Below are 17,604 nucleotides of genomic sequence, written 5' to 3' on the forward strand. Positions count from 1 at the left end.
CCATGTCCCTGCTGCGGGAGACGGCGCAGCTGCAGAGAGAAGGCGGAGGCAGAGGAGCGGAGGGGGGACGGGTTGGGTGGGTGGGTGGGGGGCGGTGGTGGGGGCGGCGGTGCCACCTAGGCATGTCCCACCTTTGCCAAACGCCGGAGCCTCGGGGTCCGGACTCGCCTTGAGCGTCCACGTGGAAGCAGAAAAGTGACCACTTACCTGGGCAGGGGAGAGGGAGGGGGCTGGGGTGGGGGTGGGCACGAGGCCCGGTCCGGCTCTGGTGCGGGGGTCACCGCGCGCCTACCTTGGTCCCGCAGGAACGTCCGGTAGCGGACAGGGGGGCTGTAGGGGCCGGGGCCCCGGCGCGTGTGGGCCCGCACTTGGAGGTCATAGGCCGTGTCGGGCTTGAGGCCCTGCAGCGTGAGCACGTTCTCGGCGCCCGGCTCGGCCGCCGCCGGCAGCTCAGTCTCTCGGGCGGGGCCCAGGGCGCCAGCCTCCCGCACGGCCACGGTGTACTTGATAATGGCCCCGTTGCGCTCGGCAGGCACGGGCGGCAGCCAGCGAAGCAGGACGGTGCCCGCCGTGGCATTGCCGGCTGCCTCCAGGATCTGCGGGTGGCCACGGGGTGTGTCCTCAGGGATGCTCAAGACCTCGGCTGCCTCCTCGCCCAGGCCGCCTCGGCTCCGGGCCGCCAGCCGGAACACATACGTGGCCCCCTTGTGCACGCCCGATGCGGTGTAGTGGTCCTCGGTGGGCGGGAACTCCAGCGTGGCCAGGGGGGATGAGTCCTCGCGGCCGAACTGCAGGCGATAGCCCAGCACCTCGTCCTCAGTGGCGCCGGCCGGGGGCTCCCAGCGTGCCAGCAGGCTGCCCTCAGGGGTCTGCTGCACCGACAGGGTGGGGCGGCCCAGCACTGTGGGGGGACACAGGGCAGGCATCAGGGCCACGCGATCAACCCCCAGGTCTGGAGCACAGCGTGGGGCTGCAATTTTTTTGGCCACTTGTGGGATCTCAGTTCCCCAACCAGGTATTGAACTTGGGCCCTCAGCAGCGAAAGCACAGAGTCCTAACCACCGAACCACCAGAGAAGTCCCAAGGAACTGCAGTTTTTAAAAGCCATCTTGGGAAGGCCATGCTCAAAAGCAAAGACTTGGAGGTGAAAGAGGGAGCCACAAGGAGGTCTTGGGGGAACAGTGCTTCAGGCAGAGGGAACAGCCACTGAGGAACAGTGAGGACGCAGAGGACCCGAGAAAGGAAAACATCCGCAGAGGCCACGGCAGGCCCTCATCTATGCATCTCAAGTTAACCAGTCACTCATCTCTTGCTTCCTGTCAGCACCTCATTAGCATCAACAGAATGGAGGAGGAGTGTCTAAAACCCTGTCTCTGCCCCCATGGTTTTCACAGTTTGGGTAGTAATCAACGCATCAAAGTCTGGAGAAGTCCTGCAGTGCTGAAGCGCTACACGTGAAACCAGGCATCTCTGCTGTAGCACTTATCAGGGCCTTTAATGGAAGGTGGTATGAACAGTCACAGTGTATGCAGCAGGGTCTGCTTAGCAAGCATGACTCTAACACAACATCCCTGAGAGAGGCAGGAGAGATATGGGAAGCTTCCTGGAGGTGGTAACATGGGAGCTGGATGCTGGATGCCAAAGATACTAGGCAGGGGAAAAGCACAGTAGGGGGCATGGGCCAGCAACAGTGTGAAGGCATGCTGCGTCCAGCTGGGAGCCCTTGAATATCAGGGTCTGTGGTGAGAAGAAAGATGGAGGCCATGGGGGCCCTTCTCTGTTTTGGAACACACCAAGCTTGTTCTCCTCTCTGAGTCTTTGCCTGGGTTATGCTCTCTGCCCGCAATACCCTCCCCTTAGGTTTTCACAGCTGCCTCTCTCCTCACTCAGCTAATCCTGGCTGGTGAAAAACAGCCTCTCAGGACTGATAGGAGGAGCCAGAGGGGAAACTAAGGCAGGGCTGCCAGGAGAGGAGGCTTCATGGTACCATGGGGGAGATGGAGACATGACCCTGAAATGACAACCTGCTTGTGGGGATCAGAGCTGGGATGGGGGAGGCACAGGGTGCAGATAGCAGAGCTGGTCATGATTGTTGGCTGGAAGTGGGGTGGGGCAGGTGGCTGGAGGCTTCCCAAGGAGGGAGACTAATCAAAGACCTAAAGGATATGGAGCAGACAGCCAGCTGATAACCTAAAGGGTTATCAGCACAGGGGGAACAGGAGGCAGAAGGTGAGAAGTTAGGAATTGCTTGTTTAGGGATGTCCCTGGTGATCCAGGGGCTAAGATTCTGTGCTCCCAATGCAGGGGGCCCGGGTTTGATCCCTGATGGGGGAACTACATCCCACATGCAGCATGTAAGAGTTCACGAGCTGCAACTAAGAGTTTACATGCCGCAACAAAGATCCAGCACAGCCAAATAAATAACATTAGAAAAAACAAAAAGAGTAGGGTGTTGAAGGTTCCATCTAGCTGGAGCTGAATGGGGCTGGACCGCACCGAGTCTGGGTGTCCTCTTGAACAACCCCCACACTTCACTCTGTTCCTCCCTCCTGGCGCACCCTCCCGCCCTCCCCCGCACCACGGGCTCAAGAACTCTGCAAGGATGCTCTGAGGGCAAAGGGGTTGGTGACAGGCTTGTACCTGCTCCTTTGGTCACTACCACCTTGGGTTTGCTGCGAGCGCCATCGCCTTTCATGGTGTAGGCGGCTACCGTGATGGAATAGGCAGTCTCAGGCTGCAGGTTTGTGATGACCATCTCCTGCGGGCAGGGATGGCGATCAGTGATGCAACCTAGGCTGCCCACCCTCCTCCCCGTGCTAGAGACAAGCCAGGCGGACGCAGGGCCCAGTCTGTGGGCAGAGACGTGCACCCGAGCTCATGCCACAGACCTCAACACGTAGCATGTTCATGCTGAGATGGGCACACGTGGCCTCATGACACCTGTCATGGCCCACCGGGACCAGTGCAATGCCCACCCTTCTGCCCTGGTCCCCAGCTACCACGCTTTCCCACCCAATCTGTCCTCCCCGCAGTGGCCTCCAGAGGGTGTGTGTGAGCACCTGACCACAGACCTCCAGGACTCCCAGTTCCCTAGGGGCAAAAGCCCAAGTCCCTCCCACTGCTTGCTGCCCACAAAGCCCTGACTGAGCTGCCCTGTCCTCTCCCTTGCTCACTCTGCTCTAGTCATACGGGCTCCCTGGCTATTCCTCCTACACACCTGACACGGCCCTGCCCCGAGGCCTTTGCACTGGCTGTCCCCCCTGCCTCCACTATGTCCCTTGGAGTGCTGGAGATTCCTTACAACAGCTCTCAAAAGCCAACAGTCAGACCTTCAGAAAATCTGCAGGCCAGTTCTTAAAACACAGTGATGATGGAAAATGAATTATAGAGGCTTCCCTGTTGGCTCAGTGGTAAAGAATCTGCCTGCCAATGCAGGAGACACAGGTTCAATCCCTGGTCAGGGAAGATCCTACATGCGGTGGAGCAACTAAGCCCATGCACCACAGCTACTAAAAGCCTGTGCTCTAGAGCCTAGGAACTACAACCACTGAGCCCACGTGCCGCAGCTACTGAAGCCTGAGTGCCCCAGAGCCTACGCTCTGCAACAGGAGAAGCCACTGTAACCAGAAGCCCAAGCTCACTGCAACAGGAGAAAAGCCTGCACGGCAACGAAGACCCAGAAACAACAAATTTTTTAAAAATCTATAAAACATGAAGTTATATAAATGTACGATCAAATAAATAGTAAAAACAAAGAGAATAAATACTCAAAACCCATTCCTCCTTAATTATTTTATTGTGATAACTAATACTTATGCCTGATTCAAGGTTATTCTTTTTTTAAATTATATCTGAAATTGTAACAAGTTTGCAGTAGTATACATATTTTTATACATTTTTTTTTTCATTTTCTTTTCTACTATGGTCCAGGAGCCACTCAGGTAAGAGGGCCAGAGGAGACCTCCAGGGTCCTCAGCTGCTGCTGCTGCTAAGTCACTTCAGTCGTGTCCAACTCTGTGCGACCCCATAGAGGGCAGCCCACCAGGCTCCCCCGTCCCTAGGATTCTCCAGGCAAGAGTACTGGAGTGGGGTGCCATTGCCTTCTCCGGGTCCTCAGCAGGTGCCGATTTACCTGATGCAAAACTGAGGCTACAAGCTCCAAGAGGTAACGATACCACAGGATACTTAATAGTTGCCTATGCTACACATTATGACCCTGTTGTTCACCCACATTCCATCTCTCATACCTGTGTAACAGAAATACTATACAATGATGAGCTACTGCAAACCTGGCTGGTAGCTTGAAATTGACGTGGTGCGAGTGTTTACACCGTGGAGAAGGGCAAATGCCACACCAGTCAGGACTGTGTCCACCTGCCCACCTGCCTGGACAGCTGACCGTTCAAGCCTTTACACCACTGTCTACACCCTGTCCCCACCAGAGCTGTAACTAGACATGCATTTGTGCGTGTTCCAAGTAATATCCCTCTCCCCTGGACCATGACCCCCCAGGAAGGTGGGCTCAGGGCTGTCCTGGTCACCGCTGTGTCCATGGCACCTAGCACAGATCTACATTAGAGTAAGTGTTCAGTTAATCACTGCTCCTTCAGTGACTGACAGAGCACCCTGACCTCCCCCACAGGCACACGTATGCCCATATTTCCATACATGCACACCCACCAACACGTCAGGCATGCCTGGGAGCTGTGGAGTGGCCCCAGGAGCACAAGGAGAGGGGCCGGGAAGCACGAACAGGGGGTCTCCTGCCCCTGAGCCTCAGACATTGTCCTTCCCAGGGTCTTCACGGATTGGAGGGGCTAACCTGGAGCCACGTGGGAACGTCCCCCCAAAACTGGGATGGGGGGTGGGGAGTACAAGGCAGAGCCACTGGAATGGGTGAAGCTGTGTCAATCTAACATTGGGCTTGGGGCTCTAAGAAGAGCCTGTAGCCCCCATCTTAGGAGCAGAAAGACAGCCCAGAAAGAGGCAGTGATTCGCCTAGAGCCACAGAGTCATCCTGACTCTGGTTCAGGGCCTCCGGAGAAAGCTTGAAGGGGTAGAAACAGTTGTTCTACAGGCCTCTTGTCCCACCTGGGGCCCAAGGACCACTCCCCCAACACCCCAGAGCCAAAATGATGGGGAGGGGCACTTTGGCCTGAGAGAAATTTCAAGGTCAGGGAAGGCTGAGCCAAGTGATAAAAGTCAGGCTAGGCGGGAAAGTAACTGTTCCAACTTCCCAGGCCTGGGTCCATTAAGGGAGGCTGTAAGGTGGAGGAGGGTGGGCAACGCTGTGGAAACAGTTGCAGGGAAGATGTGTGGGAGACCACAGCGGGGAGCTAGCCTAGGGGACGGGGGTGGGGAGGCCAAAGGCCAGCGGAGTCCAGTGGTCACTCAGGTAAGAAGGCTAACAGATACCTCGGGGTCCCCAGCAGGTGTCCATTTATCTGATGCAAAACCGAGGCTGTACGCTCCAAGGGGTAAACGGTGTGCATCGGGGGCCCAGGGGAGGAGACCCTTTTACAAGGGGCGTGCAGGGAGGTGTGGACTCACAGCACTGACAGTGGCTGGGGGTGCACTACTTACATATTCAGCCGTGTCGTCCATCTCCCACTGAGCGGGGAGGAGGCGGCAGGAGAGAGAGGAGGAGGTGAGCGAGGTAGCCAGAGAGAGAAAGAGAGAAGCAGCGAGAGGGCAGGAGCGCAAGGACCCTGCCCGGCCCCGCCCCGCCCCCAGGCCCCGCCCGGAGCCCCGCCCACCTGGGCGTCGGCCAGCATGATGTCCTTGATGCGCGGCGGCCCTCGGGCCTCTGCGCCCTCCATGCGCACGTAGTGGACCTGGTAGCCGCGGATCTGGCCGTGCTGGCGGCCGGGCGCTGGCGAGCGCCACAGCACGCGAATGGCCGTGGCGTTGAGCGCCTCCGCCTCCACCTTCCGCGGCGGCGCGCTGGGCACTGGCGGGAGGAGGGGAGGGGGGGGCGGGCGGGGCCGTTACTGGGGTGCCCAGCCCCGCCCCGGGCAGCGCCACTGCCCGATGCCAGGGTGACGAGTGACTGCCGGTTAACCGGGCGCTCTGAGCGCTCCCCACTGGCGAGGGAATACCTCCCGCACACCTCCCACAGCCCGGGGAGCGAGCCCTGATGGTGCACCCCCTTTACAGATTAGCAACCGCGGCTCCCAGAGTCTAGACCACGTGCCTAGGGCCACCATGACCGGGTCCTGCATGCCCCGTCCTAAGAGCTTTACCCACACTGACTCCACCCTCAGATCACTCCTGCCAGATCAGGGCTCTTGTGCTCACTTTACAGATGGGGAAACTGAGGCACAGAGTTGACTCCAGGATCGCAGGGTTGTTAAGAGACGATGCCGGGGTGGGAGCCCAGGCAGTTCAGCTGCAGGCTCCCTTACACTCCAGGGTGCAGCCAGCCCACTCCACACTGGGGCACCCTCTCAGCCAGCCCCCAAGCTCAGAGCTCTCGCCATTCACCTTGCCCCTGACCCCAAGATCTGGCATGAAGAATGGCTTCATCTCTTCCCCATGCTTAGGACAAAATGTGGGGCTGCCAACCAAACCTTCCAGGCCAATGGCCCAGAAAGCAACTGGTCTGGGTTTCCTGCAGTTTTACTGGGGGAGCTGCCTGCTTCATTTCCCCCCATGAACCTCAGCGTCTACTATGTGACTAGCACCTTACAACTTTCTAGTGTGGCAGCAGTGGGGATATTTACACCACAGAAACTGGCCAGCACTGCAAATCTGTCTCCAAGCCTAGGGAGCTGGTGGCTAACCATCCTCAGCATGCCATCTCCTGACTTTCTAGGTCGGATGGCTCAGACCCAAGGAGCTCCACATCCTGGGTTATCTCAAGAGTCTAAAAACAGGGTTTCTGGGGTCCCACGGACCTCTTCATTTTCCCACCAGCGTTGCTTGCTGTTTCTTACACTCCACTGCCATGGTTTCCACCACCAGACCAAAATACAGAACACTGCCCGCTTAATGTTCCAGGCCCAAGGCTCAAAGAAAATGCAGCCCAGAAGGCCCAGTACGGAGAATTCCAAGCTCAAGCAGCCTGGGACGACTTCTTACGGAGCCCTCTCCTGCCTGTTTTGTACCTTCTGACCACCAGCCAGCCCAGTTCTCCAGGGGCGGAAGGCTCTGCAGCGGGGGGCCGGGCTGGGGCCTGGGGGTCGTGGGCCGGGGTCGGTGCTTACCGTCCTCGTCGGTGCGGACGACCACGGGCGAGCTCTCAGGCCCTGGTCCCACCTCTGTGTGAGCGACGGCCGTGATGCGGTACTCCGTCCACTTGTCCAACGCCTCCAGCAGGATCTGGGTGGTGGTCGGGGGGATGCCGTTCACCTCCTTGGGTTGCGGGTCCTCCGAGCCCAGCGGTCGGTAGCGGACGCTATAGCTCACCAGGGCCCCGTTGTGCGTGTCCGGCGGCGGCGGGCGCCAACTTACCAAAATGGCCGTGGAGCGCGTGCTGACACACTTAACATCTTGAGGGGGGGCTGACGGTTCTATTGGGGGGAGGGGGAGAACGTGGGGGGCGGGGAAGGGAGGCGGGATGGGCGGGGAGGGGGTGGGGAAACAAAAGATGGGAAAGAGAAAATAAAAAAGAAGATGATAACAAACAAAACAGAACCAAACCAAAGAAAAAAGTCGAACCCAAAAGAAGTGGGTGTCAACCAAAGGTGAGATGGGCGGGTGGGCGGGGCCGGGCGCGGGGAGGGCTGGCCAAGAAGGCTGCGTCCAGCATACAGGGCTGTGCCTGGCACACAGTAGGTCTTAGGGACAGGGGAACCACAGTCCCCACAGAGCACACACACGTGCAGTGCAGTAGGCCAAGGGGAACAGCAGGGAAAGTCCTATTTACTGGGCACCTACTATGTGCCAGGCGTGGTGACAACTGACACAGCAGTTTGCGCCATTTATTGGGCACCAACTATCTGCCTGTCACAAAATAACAGCAACTCTGTACTTATTCATTCAACACCTACTGTGTGCCAGGGAAAGCACCAGGGATGGAATGACAGTTAAGGTACTTATCTATTGAAGGCCTACTGTGTGCTGAGGACTGTGCCAGTGGAAAAACAATAAAAGCTTCATTAAGTGGGCACTTACTATGTGCCAGGCACAGTGCCAAGGGCTTTGCAGAGTAACAGTAAGAACATCTATTTACTGAGCCCCTGCTACACGCTAGGTACAATGTCAAGGGCTTTGCAGAGTTAAAAGTAAGTGTTTGTATTTACTCAACACCTACTGTATGCCAGGCATAGCACAGGGATAGAATAACAGTAAATGTATGTATCTACTTAGCACCCACTGTGTGCTGAGCACTGTGACAAAGGAATAGCAATAAAAGCTTCATCTACTGGGCACTATGTACCAGCTGCCATGCCAGGTACCAAAGCTTTATAGCCCTGTTAATTCAGTCACTATATGTCAGGGCTTCCCAGGTGGTGCTAGTGGTAGAGAACCTGCCTGCCAATACAGGAGACATGAGACGCGGGTTCTCTCCCTGGGTCGGGCACATCCCCTGGGGGATGGCATGGCAACCCACTCCAGGATTCTTGCCGGGAAAATCCGGCAAGAGGAGCGTGGTGGGCTACAGTCCAGGGGGTCGCAAAGAGTCGAACCTGACTGAGACTTAGCACGCTCACAGTACATTCCAGGTACAGTGCCAAGGGTTTCACCAAACAACAGTTAAAACATGTACTTATTGAACTCCTACTATGTGCCAAGCACCACACCAAGGGCTTTACAGAATAAAAGTAAAATGTTTATTGCACACCTGCTGTGTACCAGGTACCGTGCCTGATGAAGAGCAAAAGCTCCACTTACTTATATGCTGGGCACAGCACCAATGATGGAATAACAGTTAACAATAGTTTACTGAACACCTACTACGTGCCCAGGGAACAGCAGTGAAAGCCCCACTTACTGGGCACCTACTATGTGCTAGGAGTGTCTCTAAAAGCTTCATAGGTTAATAACAGGAGGATCCATTTACTGAAAACCTGTACTGCCAGAAACCCTGGAGGGCACCCCAATGGTTACTCCTTGGCCTCACTTGCAAAGAAAACAATGCCTGAATCTTCAGTACCTACTGTGTGCCAGGTAGCATGCCAGGGGATATACAGAGTAATAATAAAAGTCCCTGTGTATTAGATGCCTACTCTGATGGCCCGGGGGCTAGAGCTTTATAGGTAACACAGCTCATATTTAGCATTTACTGTGTGCCATATTTAGCACCTACTGTGTGCCAAATTTTTAATAACTCATGGTTCTTCTGAGCCCCTACTGTGCACCTGATGCTACCCTAAGCCCATTACTGATCAACAGTATGTCTCATTTATTGAGCACCTACTGTAGGCTGGTCTTTTAACAGCCCTCTGATGATAAATGTAGCCGTTGCCATTTAGGCAGTGCCTACTGCATGCCAGGCCCCGTGCTAAGGCCTTTACGGAAAAAGAAAAAGTTTCCACGTATTAGTACCTACTATGTGCTAGGTACTGTATGAAGGGCCTTGTAGAACATTCATAGTTCTCATCTCTTAGGCACCTACTATGTGTCAGGCCCTGTTACTACTGGATAACAGTATAATCTCCACAATTTAAGCACCTACTATGTGTCAAGCACTGTGTTGATGGCCCTATATAAAGATGGTATAGTTCTAATTTGTTGAAGACCTACTGTTTACACACACAGAGCCAAGAACCTTGCAGAGCTCTTCACGTGTGTGACAAAAACTGCCCGACACCATGCCAGGTCTTTCCAGACTGACAGTAGCTTCCATCTGACCACCTACTATGTGCCCAGCACCAGGCCATTTATCGAGCACATATGGATGCCAGCCATTGGGCCAAGGGTTTTGCAGAGTGATCATCCTAGCCCCCATGTTTCGAGGACCTACTGTGTGCCTGGGACCAGGTTGAGCCTGTAACAAACTATTAATAGTCTCCATTCATGGAGTGCCAACTCTGGGCCCAGCACCTTGTCAATCCATATTTAGACTGAAAACAGCTGCTGCATTTATGGAGCACCTACTGTGTGCCAGGCAGCTTGTTAAGGGCTTTGATAAACAACAGCGATACTTCTCATGCATTAAGCACCAACTGTGTGTGTTCAGGGCTTTATAGAATATCAGTAATAGTCTCCACGTGCTGAGCACCCACTAGGGGCCAGGCCCTGTGTTAAAACCATTACTAATAATAAACCTCACATTCTAAGCATCTTCTGCACGCCCAGCAGTCTAGGCCTTTTACAGACTCAAAATGTGGCCCACTGATTGTGCCTCATTTAATTCTCACAACTCCTTAGGCGGCCAGAAGTAGCCCCCCTCCACTCCCACCCTACGTTCCTGGGAAACGGGTTTCAAAGCCCACTGGGCTGCCTGGTATTATTGTTGATTGTGTACCCACTGGGTGCCAGGCCCTATTTTACAGGTGAGGAAACTGAGGGCCAGAAAAGGCAAGTGGCCTGCCCTTAGGGCATGTGGTAAGAGCCAGGACTTGAAAACAGGCTCAGCAGCTGTCCACAGGCTGTTTTGGTTGCAGCTGGGAATTCAGAACTCAGCCAGTGTGTTTATCAGCTCAGGCCAGTCAAGGATGCCTGGAGTCACACCCCCTCAAATGCCCATGACTCGAGTCTGCCTCCCATCCTGGGCAGCTCAGAGAGGTCACTGGCTTGAGGTCAAGGTACATAGAACCTTCACCAGCCCCAACTATTCATCATGTGTGTTTATAGACCACTTACTCTGTGCACACCCCCTGCCAAGATCTGGGACACAGAGATGAATCAGAGGCCTCTGTCCTCAAAGCCATCAATCAGGCCACCTGAGACCCCAGAGGCCACTCAAATGACTTATTGCAGCCAGAATGACTCTCTGGACTCACTTAAAGAGAAACACTGGAGTTCCTTCTTGCAGAGCTAGACACTTGGGGGCCCCTCCCCCCATTTCTTGACCAGCCACCCCAACCAAAAGTGCCCAGGGGAGCAGGGAGTCAGGCAGGAGCAGAAAAAACAACTGAGAAATGTGCTGGAAGGAATGGATTCGCTGAGAAAGAGGGAGGAAAAACAAAACCAAAACCGTAACGAAAGAAGAAACAACCATGATGGTGGTGGTGATGAGAAAAACCATAATAAAAGAAAGAAAGACGCCTTCCAGAAAACTCCCAGTCTGGTTACCTACCTTCCACTCTTCAACTGCTAACTTACAAGACTTTCTTACGAGGGAGGGAATGGCGGAGTGCTGACCTACAAGGCCAGACCGAGCTCTGGGTGGGTCTCCGGCCGCAAGTGGGGCGTGCAGCCCTGCTCTGGCCCCAGTGTGGGCACGCTGCATTTCCAGGCTGGTGCTGACAAGGCGGGAAGGTGGGACGGTGTCTGGGGAGACCCACGGCTGAGTGGTCTGGCCTCCACCTACCCTTGAGTTCAGCCTAAGAAGCCCGCACTCCCCGCGGAGGGGGGGGCATACGCCTGGCCCTGCGTCTTGGCTGCCAGTTCTCTTGCGCCCCAACCGTCTTGGGGTGCAAAGTGGGGAGTCCCTTCTCCCCCACTCCCTGCCCTGGGCCGCCCCGGAGGTTTGTGTGGATGGGCCAAACCGCTTTCTTGACGACCTTGGCGGCCGCCTCCTTCACAATCCGGCCCAACCTGCGTGACTTCTCGGGAGGGGGCGGAGTGGCGTGGACGCGCACATTGGGGAGGGGCATGGTTCCAGGTTCCCGGTTCCTTGACAGGCGTGCCTCTCAGCAGTGGCAGCGAGGTGAAGAGTTTAGGGGCTGAATTTGGGCTCTGGACTGTCTGCACAGCCCAGCACACTGGCACAGGCTAGCGGGTGCACGCAGGGTGGGCCGTTTTTGTGAACTCGCTGGAGACCAGCGTGTACTCACCTTCGCGGCACCTGTGCCGGTCTCTCACGTGGCTGCCCAAGCCACAGGACACCCTCACTGATCGCCTCACGCACAAACACGCCTGTGAGTTGCGGAGCGCTCGGCTGGGCCCCAGAAGGGCGGGGAGGAGGGTAGGGGGCAGAGGAGGGGCGGGGTGCTGTCTCCGAGGAAGCCCCTGATTCCAGCGGCTCAGACTCTCTGGCCGGAGTTGCCGTCTCTCGACTGACCCGTGACCCCCTGTGCGCACACGCCTAGGGGTTGCCTGAAGGTTTGAACACCAAGGCGGCTTCCGGAACATAGGCTTGGGGTAGCTACCCCCATGACTGACTGAACAGGGGGAGGAGAAGGAGGGGGCCACGGCGGGGGCCACCTGGGCCAGACTGAGCAGAGAGGAAGGAGCAGAGGGAGGAGGGGGAGGCAAGGAGGCGGCGGGAGGAGGGGCCGGCCTCGGCCCTGAGCTCAGCAGGTGGGGAGGGGGTGCAGAGTGTGGCAGGGGCCACGGTGTGGCCCAGAGCCAGCTGCAGTGTTCTGTCCAAAAGGTGACTTTCTGTGACAGGGAGGCCGGGCGGGCACAGCAAAGAACTCCAGGAATTCGAGAACCCTATGTTTTGGATAGCCTTGCACTCCCCCCAGGACCAGGCATCAGTTCTGACTGCCCCCACCCCAGCCCCCGCCAATGGGGACCCCTGTTTGGGGGCCAAGAAGGGCAGTTTGGGGAGGTGGGGTCTTCTCTGCATCCTCTGCTCTCTGGCAAGGATGGGGTGCACGCTGCGACTGTCTCATGGACCCCTCCAAACGCCTGTGAAATGGGTGCAACGTGGCCATTATTCCACAAGCCCCAAACCCAGGAGAGGCAGGGGAGAGAGAAGGTGCCATCAGTCAAACTGGCCATGGCTGTCCCCAGGGGAGATGGAGAAACTGAGGCCTGCGGGGTCCACGAGCGAGCCCCTCACTGCAGCGGCGGGCGAACTGGGGCTCAGCGAGGATTCTCGTGCGCCCGAGGCGGAGGAGCGAGGTGGGATGGGCCAAAGCGCCTCCCACCCTTGCGCAGGCCCCGCCCGGGTCAGTGCACAGGCGCCGGCCAGGTCCCCCCCGCAGGTCAGGGCGGGGTCCAAGAGACACCTACTGGACTGCAGCGTGCGCTGCCGCACCACCGAGGTGAAGGCGCCCAGGCCCTGTGGGGAGCGCGCCGCCAGGCGAAAGGCGTACTCCGTGTTGGGTTTCAGGTCATCCACCACGAAGGCCGTGGCCGGGTCGAAGGTCCTCGCGACCTGGGGGAGGGGCGAGGAGAGAGACCCGGATGGGGAGAGAGACAGACAGAGACAGACAGACAGACAGACACATCAGGGAGACAGAGAGACACAGACCGAGAGTGATGGAGATGGAGAAAAGAGAGGTGGAAAATGTAGCAAGGGACAGGGCAAAGAGAAGGAGGAAGAGAGAGATTCAGGCACCGAGTGGGCAAGACAGGAGAGCCGCCCAGAGCGGGTGCTTGGGGAGGGGAGAGGGGACGAGTGCCATCCGCTCCCCAACGCCACCCACGCACCTCTCTGCCGTGGTCGCCTTCCCGGTAGAGGAGCTCGTATTTGATGATGCTCTCCTGCCGCGGGGGGCTCCAGGAGAGCCCGATGCTCGTCTCTGACTTGGCCTCAGCCCGGAAGTTCATGGGCTGGCCGGGCACTGTGGGTGAGAGGCGAGAGGGCTGGTATCATCGAGGAGAGGCTGGGGAGGCGGTCCACCAGCATAGGGTACCCAACCTTCAAGGTTCCCACACTCCCCCAAAAGAGCTCCCTAAAGCTTAGCACTGCCCTAACAAGAAGGGTTATGAGGTTCTGGATGCTCCTGGTATGTTCTCCACTGTTCTCATTTCTCTTCTTTTCCCAGGACAGCCCCCTGTGGGCCTGTTGTTGTCAGCCGCCCACCCCAACTCCCCCATCCTCTCTGCTGCCAATGGGAAAACATTAAAAAAAAAATCCCCTTTTCATTGCACCCCAGCATCCACCCTCTGCCCTCAATTCAACAGAAAATTGGTGGGGCCCGTAACTGAAAATATAGATCCACCCTGTGTCTGTTCTATGGCTGCAGAATTCCAAACCTCCTGTCCCTTCGCTTGAGCAGTGGTCTGACTCTTCCTGGACTCGAGGTTCCCAAGCCCAGAAACCCATGGAGAGCTGGGGCCCAGGCACCTACATGTTGCACACCCCTACCCCCCGTCCCTCACCCACACTGTGAGAGACCTGCCTTCAGGACTTTGGGTTAACATACTTTGTTATTTCAGTGATCCAGTGGGCAGGGATCGCTCTAGTGAGAGCAGCAAACCCAGGTTCTCAAACTCAGAGATGGATGAGGGAGGGGCATAACAAAGGAGAGGGAGGCCAGCGGAGGCCACACCCCTTTTCTCAGATACATCCCTACCAACTGTAGCCCTGTGTGTGGGCTTGCCAGATCGGCTTTTCCAAGGGTAGCCAGAAATCTGGGTTTTCAAGGACACCCTCCTGCATTGCGACACCAGCGTGAAAATACTTGAAAAAGGCCAAATAAACTCGTGGTGGCTTCCAGGTAAGATGGCCTCCTCTGTGTGCTCAGAGGCACATCACCGTATGGCTGCCTCCTACTGCCTCATGGGGCGTGGGTCCCACATCCTTCCGTCCTCCCATCCCCCAGAAGTCGTGCATCACGCAGGCAACTCACCTCCCTGCTGAGTCTTGACCTGGATGGGGTCCGAGAGGGGCCCGTCGCCCACGGAGGTGAAGGCCAGCACGCGCACCGTGTATGTTTCGTCCTCCAGAAGGCTGCCCACAGTGGTCAGCAGGCTGTCGTCCACGTTGTGCTTCTGCCAGTTGCCCACGGGGTGCTCCGGCTCCATGGTGTAATAGATCCGGTAGCCCCGGATCAGGCCATTGGGTTCCACCGGCTCCTCCCACTGGATGATCATGGTGGTGGCACTAAGCATGCGGGCCTGCACGTTCCTCGGCGCGCTGGCGGGGGCCTGCTCGCCGGTGCGGGTGACCACTGACTCGCTGGGCGGACCCTGGCCGATAGAGTTGACGGCCGACACCCAGATCTCATACTCCGAGTTGGGGCTCAGACCACCAATGCTGTAACGCGTGGTGGTGATGTCCTCTTTGATCTGGTACGGCCCATCCTGGCTCTTGGATTTATATTCAATGACGTAGTAGGACACAGGGTCTGGGTTGCCTGAGTCCCATGTGATGGTGATGCTGGTGGCTGTGTTCTCTGTCACCACCGGAGTCCCGGGGGCTTTGGGGAGAGCTGTGGGTGGGAGGCAAGGTCACATGTCAGGCATACTGGCTGTGAACCTTCAAGGCTGTGTAACTTTTAGTCACATGACTGCCCTCTCAGAGCCATCATTTCTTTGGTGGTAATCCCTGTCTTAATGACCCCTAGCCTACCATCTATAGCAGGTATTGGCAAGGCATATGGCTTATGCATTGCTGGTGGCTGCTTCTGTGCTAAGAATTACTCAGCTCTGTCATGGTAGCCCAAAAGCTGCCACAAGCCAGCTGTGAGCAAATGGGCAGGTGTCAATAAAACTTTATTTATAAAAACAAGTGGAGGGCCAGATTCAGTCCATGGACTGTAGTCTGCTGGCCCCTGTTCCAAAGCTAGAAAAAATATCTGGGGGCACCCTCCTCTGAGTTTCACCACAAACTTGAGACATCGAGTCAGTAATCCCTCCCTACTCCCCAGTGCTCCATCTCTCTGAGTTTTACACAGGCTATTTCCTTTTCTTAGATATGTTCTCCATCTGTTTTGGCTCATTCCTGTTCAACTTTTAGTCTTCCCCTGATTAAGCTTTCCTGGGAACTGGCACCTTTATTCTGGTGGTCTGAGTGGTGCTCCATGGCCCCTATCACTGCCCTAATCAGCATGCATCATAATTGCCAGGCTACATGGTATCACCCACTTTGGACTGTGAGCTCAGTAGAACAAGATTGGGTCTCATTCCATGGGGCCAGGCCCACAATAATTTGTCATCAGTAAATATTTGTTGACTGTCCTATTCACAGCCAGGAATGACTGAAGCCAGAAGAGTAACTCAGAAGTTTTTCGACCATTATGCCCCACCTACACCTGAGGTACAGGGATGATTTGCCTCTCCCACGGCCCCTGCTTACATTTCACTGTGATCTGGGCCACGGCCTCGATGACGCCCAGGCTGGACATGGCCACGCATGTGTAGTTGGCAGAGTCCTTCACGTCTGTGAGTTCCAGCACGTTCCGGCCCACGGGCATGTCATCCTCGGGCGTCAGGTCCTCGGCCCCCTGCATCCACTTGACGTATGGCATGGGTGAGCCCACGGCCACGCAGGTGATGTTCACGTTGCCACCTGGCATGATCTCGTGGCTCATGGGCAAGATGGAGAACCGTGGTGCCACGCGGCGGACTGGGGGAGTGGGGTGGGTGGGAGATGCGGGGGGAGGAGGGTGGTGGTGGGAGGGAGATGCACAGGGTTGGGGGGGGATGGGTAGACGGAATGCAGAGGAGAAAAGAAAGAAAAGCAGGAGGAAAGAAAGAAAGGAAGAAGGAAAGAAAGAAAAAAAGGAAAAAAAAAGTGGAAAACAATTTAAATATAAACAGGGCTGTTTCTTCCCCCCAGTCAAAAATTTTTTTTTCTTCCAAATGAAAGAAAATAACAACAAAAAAAGAAACAAATTAAAAAAACAAATTCCAACACAAAGAAACCAAAACTTCAAAGGAAGGTAATTTCACAAACAATATATAGAGAGAGGTATCGATATATAATAAAAGAGACATGAAGCATTATTCCATAGCAACAGGGTTTCAGAGACCAAAGTGGCTGGTCCACAGCACAGTTAGAACACAAAAATTTATCAGTGGTTTCTCATCTTTGCTGACAGACGTGGCTTCAGGGAGCAGCCCCTCTGCCGGCTCAGAGGAACTTCAGAAGACTGGGGCTGTGGGGGCCGGGGAGGGGGGATGCTCTGGGAAGGTCACATGGGAGGGGTGAGGGCACAGGAGGTCATGGGAAGAGCTGGGGCAGCAGGCAGAGGGGACCAGGATGTGGGGCCCTCCCATCTCCACTCGCCCTGGTGACCCGGGGTCCCCGCCCACTTCCCCAGGGGGGCCCTCCAGGAAAAGATGAGAAACTCTAATGAAATTTTTGTGGTTTTGGGGGTATAGAAACCCTTCTAAAAGCTTCTGTCGAATCTGACAAGTTTCCATTGATAGATGCAGCTCTCAGAATCACAAACAGCATGCAAAATAGGTTGGTTGGTTGAGAGAGGTTTGAAGAGAAAGAGAGAGAGAGAGAGGAAGAGGCAGAAAGTGGAAGAGAGAGAAGGGTAATGCGAAGAGGCCTGGATCTCAGGGGCCTTTAGTGCACAGTCATGGGGGGAATCAGAGAGAAGAGAGAAAGAGAGAAAACAGGACAGACAGGGAGGGGTAGAGAGAGAAAGGAGGGGGAAGGGGCCCACTTCAATGCTGCATATTAATTCTAGCGGATGTGACCCAATGTGACACGTCACATTGTCACATCACAGCCCTGGCAGAATAATAAGTAGGATATTAATAATAATCAGAATCATAAACGAGGGAATGAACTTGAACGCTGAGAAACAGGGACAGGTCCTGTGCATTTCTTAGCGGGAAAGCGAATGCAGCCTTCTGTCCCAATCTCGCAGACCATGAAGGCAGCAGGATGCATTTCGGGGGGCTCCATTTTCGGAAGCTGGA

The 17,604-nt window shown here is 55.9% G+C and overlaps 1 protein-coding gene across 15 annotated transcripts in view; it reads right to left on the bottom strand.

The window, feature by feature from the left end:
* PTPRS (protein tyrosine phosphatase, receptor type S) overlaps window positions 1-17,604 on the bottom strand; it is a 110,953-nt gene that overhangs the window by 17,920 nt on the left and 75,429 nt on the right. For 6 of the 15 annotated variants that reach the window (XM_027547349.1, XM_027547351.1, XM_027547348.1 and 3 more), the window contains 9 exons: window positions 16,025-16,294; window positions 14,577-15,158; window positions 13,432-13,565; window positions 13,012-13,156; window positions 7,206-7,511; window positions 5,757-5,950; window positions 5,584-5,610; window positions 2,641-2,758; window positions 293-901 (listed from right to left, as the gene is read on the bottom strand). In XM_027547349.1, the coding sequence (XP_027403150.1) occupies window positions 293-901; window positions 2,641-2,758; window positions 5,584-5,610; window positions 5,757-5,950; window positions 7,206-7,511; window positions 13,012-13,156; window positions 13,432-13,565; window positions 14,577-15,158; window positions 16,025-16,294 (2,385 nt within the window). The remainder of the gene's footprint in view (window positions 1-292; window positions 902-2,640; window positions 2,759-5,583; window positions 5,611-5,756; window positions 5,951-7,205; window positions 7,512-13,011; window positions 13,157-13,431; window positions 13,566-14,576; window positions 15,159-16,024; window positions 16,295-17,604) is intronic. The other 9 variants (XM_027547350.1, XM_027547355.1, XM_027547356.1 and 6 more) reach the window with 3 other exon arrangements.

Source organism: Bos indicus x Bos taurus, chromosome 7 (assembly GCF_003369695.1).
Source record: "Bos indicus x Bos taurus breed Angus x Brahman F1 hybrid chromosome 7, Bos_hybrid_MaternalHap_v2.0, whole genome shotgun sequence".
NCBI lineage: Eukaryota > Metazoa > Chordata > Mammalia > Artiodactyla > Bovidae > Bos > Bos indicus x Bos taurus.